This window comes from Capsaspora owczarzaki (assembly GCF_000151315.2).
Source record: "Capsaspora owczarzaki ATCC 30864 unplaced genomic scaffold supercont2.10, whole genome shotgun sequence".
In the NCBI taxonomy this organism is placed as follows: domain Eukaryota; class Filasterea; order Ministeriida; family Capsasporidae; genus Capsaspora; species Capsaspora owczarzaki.
The window spans coordinates 1,037,287-1,043,625 of NW_011887301.1; the positions used below are offsets into that span (position 1 = coordinate 1,037,287).

Genomic DNA, 6,339 nt, shown 5'->3' on the forward strand with positions numbered 1-6,339 from the left:
TCCCATAATTTTTTCCATGCCTCTTTTCCAAGTGCGGTGAATGCTCCAGTTGTCAATGCCTTTAAACCTGCCTTTATCGCAGGTGCTATTGTGTTTTTCAGAATAATGCCCGTCAAGCCAGCTGCAAAACCTCCTCCGTCTTGTGCATCATCTAGTTTGTCCATAAGCTCATTGAAATCCTTACGTGTCGATGCAGTAGGTGTGTATCGTTGTTCAGTAAGTTCTTGCTTTCGTCTCCAAAATTCATCCTCGTCATCTGGTAACTTGGATTCGTACTCTGTCCAGTTTATGGTCTTCTCTGACATTATATAATCACTTGATATATTATAAGTATGAGCTTAAATTGGGATCCCGCGAGATGGAGACAAACAGAATCAGTAACTAAAGAATATGTTGATGGTCGATTGGCTGTCAAGGTGGATACAAGTAACGGTACTGCTTCAAACCTAACATTAACCGGAACGACATCCACTGTTACAAGCGTTGATGTGAAGATAAACGACAAGATCATTGAATTAAATCAAAACGAGGCAGGAGCTGGTTTGTCAGGATTGACACAATCAGGTTTATTGATTAACAGAGGCAGCGAAACGAATGCATACATTGTTTTCGATGATGCTGACGATGCTTTTAAAGTAGGATTTGAAGGGGATTTAAAGACTGTTGTAACTTCAACTGATCTTAGTGAGATAACTGATGATATCACAGCTTTGGGAACTGATGTTAGTGATCTTCAGACAGCTGTTGCTGGTCTCTCTACAAGTGTGGCTGTAGAATCAATATACGCGTCAGTTTCCGCTACTTTACCAGAGACAACGGTCACTGACTTGACCATCACAGGTGATATCACTGTACCAAACCAAGATGCTTCCTCGGTATTAGCAACCGATTCTATTAAGAACGTCATCTCTGTTCCATACAGTCAAGAAAACACTCCCAATACGATTGTGTATCGGGATAGCAGTGGTAGCTTCAGTACTGGGACAATCGACATGAGTGGAAACGTAATACAATCACTAGGCACTCCATCGGAGTCTGATGATGCAGCAACCAAAGGTTACGTTGATACTGCAGTTGCTGATGCTGATTACTTGCCTTTGGCTGGAGGAACTATGAGTGGTGCGCTTCTTGTACCCGATGGCAGTGCTTCCACACCAGCAGTGGCGTTTGCAGGTGACACTGACACTGGCATCTACTCCGCATCTTCAGGAGAGATCTCGTTTTCATCTGGTGGTACACAGTGCGCGTATTTTAATGCATTGGGTATCCGCACCAGTGTTGATGTAGCTGCTCAAGGTACTGTGAGTGCACCGTATGTGGTTTCGACTGCTCAGTTTCTTGCTGGAAACGGAACCGTAACAACCCCAGCTTACACTTTTAGTGCAGATGACAACACTGGACTGTACAGATTCGGAGCCAATCAACTCGGTGTCAGTGCAGACTCAACCACTGTAGCAATCTTCACAACAACTGCATTGAATGTGGCTACTGGGTTGAATGTCGCGGGCTTCACATCACTTGGAACTGGTAATACCGGCATCAAAGTTGCTGTCTTCACTGGTACAACTGCTTCTGGTAGTGGTGGGACTGTAGCACAAAACATCACAATTGATAGAAACAAGATTGTGAGTATGACTGGAACCATCTTCGCGTCCAATAGCAAAACCATCGCATTCAACACTGGCTCGGGTCAGTATTACGTGTATGCTGATGTGAGTGGCGCATCGTCCCCTTGGGTATTAACCGTGACGAATGGTGCCAGTGCCACGAGTGCTTATAGTGTTCCGTTCAGTATCTTAATCACTTACGTTGCTTAATTTTAATTGAATCTTTCATGAAAGAATTAATTAAATGTCGGATACATCTTTGCAGGTATGGGTAGATTCATTGCGAGAACGTCGATGTTGTTTTTCGGGTAGTCTTCATCCAACTCTTCTTGTAAACGTTCCAGATAATCTGCGTATCCCATGTTCTTCATTCTAGCATTGATCTCATGAACTGCTCTGACGTCTTGAAATCGTTTCCAACATTCACGATGCATCGACCTAGTGTCCCAATCATGTTTCGCTTTAAAGTCAATTGTTTTGCGGCCACACATATCGCATATTGCCATCGTACTATAATCTACTAAGAAGTTAATTCTTTAAGTCTGTGTTCAATGTATAAATGGATTCAGGAGTGAAGGAACCGAACATTGTGAAAGAAACCAAGAAGCTGCGTGTTGATTTGACAAGTGTTGATAACGCGATGAAAGACAACGTTGCTTTACTGAATGAATTGAACAAGAAGTATGAAGGTGTGTTGGCTGAATTGAAACGATTACAAGATCGTTGCACCATTCTTGAAATGTAAATCGTCAACTAAAGCCCTCATCCGACATTGCAACTGATGTAAATGTAAAATTGTGTTGTGTTCATGTATAGATGGATAAGATTCTTAGTTTTTACACGAAATCCAAATTCTTGAAGGCTTTCACGGCAATGCATTCAAGCAGTATTGGCAAAATAGTTGCTGAGGTTGCCAGTGTTTTAAATGCTTTCATTAAATCGATGGAATTTATTGAAGAAAATTATCAAGCTTTGATTGAAAACTCTCCTCAAGCGCAAGGTCGCTCAAAGAAACAAGTTCACATGCAACTGTTCAACCAAGAATTGGAAAAGAACGGTGTCAAGTTGGAGGATGTTGGACTCAGTATCGATTCATTGAGCATTGTTAATGATCAATTGGTTGCTGCATCCAAAGGCAAACTTGCCATTCAGTCAAAGCCTGTACAAGAAGCTGTACAAGAAACTGTAATTGATAATGTGTCAACCACCTCATCAGATAATGTAACTGTCCCTGCAAATTTACTGCCAGCAGGAGCCAATCCTGAATTGATCGAGAAGAAAAAAAAAGTCGGTTCTCGAAGATTATCGGTAGCATTACGTCGTGCTTTGTAATGTCAGCGTTATTTTGCATGGAGATTCATGATATTTGTTGAATTAGTGATCAATTGATCATCAATTCAATTTATTAAAAGTTCTTGCTCTTTTGTTGTCCCGTCTTTCCATACGAAATCGTTTGAGGGGAACAAGATATCCATTCGGTTCCAAAAGTATTCCTTCTGTTGGTTTGGTTTTGTTCTTGCTTTAGTTGCTTCTGTCACAAGCAGCATCACCTTTTTGTAACATTTCTGGTGATATTTGCGACCGTGCCATTCAAGTGCAGTTCTGAAGCTGACAAGATGAGTGTTGCAAAGCTGGCAATCAGATTTCATTCGTACTATAAACTACTAAAATGATTATTTCTTTAAGTCGGTTTTGTGTATTTATCTGATTTTGTATTTTCCAGTTTTCATTTTTCGATGTCGGTCAACTTGAAGCAAATTTACCGCGACCTCGAAGATCTCATTGAACGCGTCCGTGGGGGCGAGTTTAGTGAAACAACTACCCTGCGCTCTGAAATCTCCTACATCACTGAGGGCATTGTTGATGTGTACAAGGCCGTCCAGCAAAACAAAAAGGCGATTGAGCGACATGAAGAGCTTCTGCGCCAAGAACAAGCGCAGCTGGAGAACCTCAGGCGCAAAAGAGAGGCTGCGCACCGCAAAGTGCAACAAACCGAGCAGCATCGGCCGAGGCATGCAACCGCGCAACGCAGCCCAGCTGTCACCCGCGAGCAACTCAGGGCGCTGCCTGTCGTGTCTGGTGTGGTGATCGAGGAAGTGACGGACTTGTACGACTCCCCTTCTGCTGCTCCTGCACCTGAGCCCATGCCCATCATCCCTCTTCCTGCCCCCACCTATGCCAGCCAGCTCAACCAAGACGAGATCAATGGCATCGACACGTTCGTTGCACACCCGAGCGGATACAACTTTCTCGATCTCGCCATCAGAACCAATGCGCCTGACTACACGCTTCTGCCAGCTGAAATGCACACAACGGCACAGTTGATCTGCGGGTCTCAGAACTACATTGGTTACGCGATCGAGTCTGCGGCAAACCGCCAGCTGTACTACGAGCAGCCGCTCCAGCTGACCATGTAATCCGTTTTTGTTCTGAGCCAGTGAAACAATTCTTCAATGCCAATAAAACAGTTCTTCAAAGCCAAGAAAACAATCCTTCAAAGCCAGACAAATAATTCTTCAGAGCCAAAAAAAAAATCAGAGACAGTGAAAAAAAATTCTTCAGAGCCAACAGAAAAAATTCTTCAGAGCCAACAGAAAAAATTCTTCAGAGCCAACAAAAAAAATTCTTCAGAGCCAAGAAAAATGCTATTCAGAGCCAAAACAGATTCAAGACCATTGTTTTTTTTTTTACCAATGTGCCGCGGTCAGAACGTCGACGGCTCGCCTTGCAAGAGCAAGAACTATCCTTACAACGGCTTCTGTCATCAGCATCATGAACAGGATCTGAGCGGCGCCGCCACACTCGCTTTCACCGACCAAGGCACAGAAAACCTCAACATCGCCGTTTCTGCTCTGAACAACACGGCCGCTGTCACCGCCAATGCAGCCAACACGATTGCGGCCATGCAAGAGCTGATTGAGAAGACGAAGGAGAGCAAGGCTGAACTGGAGCGCAGCGCGGTGCAGCGCGAGCAGCTGGTGGACAAGCTTTCGCAACGTTGTGATGTTTTGCGCGACACGATTCAAAAACAGACAACCGACATGACCGCCGCAGCCGAGGCGAACAAGATCATCACAGCCGCTTTGGCTGCTGTCAAAGCTGAGCTGGATGCGCAGAAGGCAGAAGTTGAAAAACTCGACGCCGAGGTCTTCCGCCTTGAGTTTGAGGCATGGCTACCGTCTGTCGAGGCGTCAATTGATTTGGACGACGACTACAGCGTGTGGTCAGACCATGACCCTGTGAAGGAAGTCGCATGGGACAAGATCAACGAGAAACTGATCCGCGGCCTCAAAGTGGAGTTCAAAGACCCGATTGAACTGCCACCCCCGTCGACGAGCAACCGCCCTGTGAGCCAAGCTGGTAACGCTGCGATTGCGCGTCTCGCGTCGAGTTCTGCTGTCTCTCCGTCCACCGTCGCCAAGAAGAAGAACAAGAACAAGAACGGCAAGTCCAAGAGCTCTGGCACGAAGCTTCCTCATCCCAAGCAAACTGTGGGAGACGTGGTGTCTGCAGATGACTCCGACGACTCCGACTTTAGTTTCTGAGCTGCACTAGAATTGTGTTGTTTGTTCGTCCTGCCAGCTTGTCCTGCTTGTTCCTTCACAATTCAATGGTTCCCTTTTCCTTCACAATCCAATGCATCATTCCATGTGGTACCCCCTTTGAAACGATACAATCCAGCTGAAACAGATGCAGTAAATGGTCGACGCTTCTCTTTTTCTCTTTCCCATTCTCCTCTTTCCTTCTCTATCCAATCGTCCTGCTTTCCTCCTACTATTGAACAGTTCTCTTTACTGATGCTATTATTGTTGACCCTTTCCTGTTTTCTCTTTCCTGAAACATTTAGTAGAGAAAGTGAAGGAGGAGCGTTCCAAAACCTTTTTAATGGAAATTTTTTTTTACTTTTTTTTGTAATACAAGAAATATTACTCACTTATTTCACTTATTCACTTTTAGTACTATTATTAAACTATAATAATAGTATTTTATTGTTATTATTATTACTAAGTGAATAAGTGAAATAAGTGAGTAATATTTCTTTGTATACAAAATTTTTGATTTATTTTTTTGTGTAAAATAAGGGTTTTAACTTTCCTCACTCACTTTTCCTACTACCAAAAAAACCATTAACAGCAAACCCCGTATAAGCAAAACAAATACAGCCATTGATTTCAGCCATTACTAGCACCTATAAACAGCACCACCAACAGAAGGATTTCGCGCTAGCGAACATCCTATCCGTAATTCGCACAATCAAAGCAAGCGATTTGTTCTGCTTGAAGGGGGGGGGACTTTTTGTTCGTAGGAACCTGGCGGAGACTCCGATCACTCTTATTTACGACAGCGCATTTGCATCCTTGGCGAATCTTCGATCATTGTGCGTAACTCTTTTTGCTGGACTGGTCAATTCTGCACGGTCTTTTCTCTCACGCAAAATGCAACCCTGCCCTGATCAGAAATCTCGCCGACACCTTGTTCACCGATTTAAACGATGATGTGCTTGAACCATTGACGGGTCTGGAAACATTGTGAGAAAAAGGCTGGGCTCGCATTGTCACTCTTGCCACAGACTCACGCGACTGGGATTGAATTTTGCCAGGGATTTGTCCGGCTCCATGATCGAAAATGTTTATGATTTCGCGTTCGAGTACATGGCGAATCTTCAAACCTTGTAAGGATGACTGGAAATGCAGCGAGGGTTTGCATCGTTGAACTTAAATGCAAAATTGCG

General features: G+C 44.1%; 4 protein-coding genes across 4 annotated transcripts; all 4 read left to right on the forward strand.

The window, feature by feature from the left end:
- Positions 1-332: 332 nt before the first annotated feature.
- On the forward strand, positions 333-839 carry CAOG_08948 (hypothetical protein; the record flags this gene model as incomplete). Its single annotated transcript, XM_011272317.1, has 1 exon — positions 333-839. A coding segment is annotated over one exon (507 nt), but the record flags the coding sequence as incomplete, so codon positions are not given.
- A 47-nt stretch (positions 840-886) lies between these two features.
- On the forward strand, positions 887-1,817 carry CAOG_06125 (hypothetical protein; the record flags this gene model as incomplete). Its single annotated transcript, XM_004345665.2, has 2 exons — positions 887-1,296; positions 1,387-1,817. Exons 1-2 carry the CDS (start codon positions 993-995, stop codon positions 1,815-1,817), a joined length of 735 nt encoding a protein of 244 aa, XP_004345715.2. The 5' UTR covers positions 887-992.
- A 1,509-nt stretch (positions 1,818-3,326) lies between these two features.
- Positions 3,327-4,131, forward strand: CAOG_06126 (hypothetical protein). Its single transcript, XM_004345666.2, has one exon. The coding sequence runs from the start codon at positions 3,344-3,346 to the stop codon at positions 4,022-4,024; it is 681 nt and encodes a 226-aa protein (XP_004345716.1). The 5' UTR covers positions 3,327-3,343; the 3' UTR covers positions 4,025-4,131.
- A 135-nt stretch (positions 4,132-4,266) lies between these two features.
- On the forward strand, positions 4,267-5,280 carry CAOG_06127 (hypothetical protein). The gene has a single exon (XM_004345667.2). The coding sequence runs from the start codon at positions 4,301-4,303 to the stop codon at positions 5,150-5,152; it is 852 nt and encodes a 283-aa protein (XP_004345717.1). The 5' UTR covers positions 4,267-4,300; the 3' UTR covers positions 5,153-5,280.
- Positions 5,281-6,339: the final 1,059 nt, after the last annotated feature.

Excerpts from the sequence above, each read along its gene's own strand:
- CAOG_06126 (XM_004345666.2), top strand. The coding sequence starts at position 3,344 with ATGTCGGTCAACTTGAAGCAAATTTACCGCGACCTCGAAGATCTCATT.
- CAOG_06127 (XM_004345667.2), top strand. The coding sequence starts at position 4,301 with ATGTGCCGCGGTCAGAACGTCGACGGCTCGCCTTGCAAGAGCAAGAAC.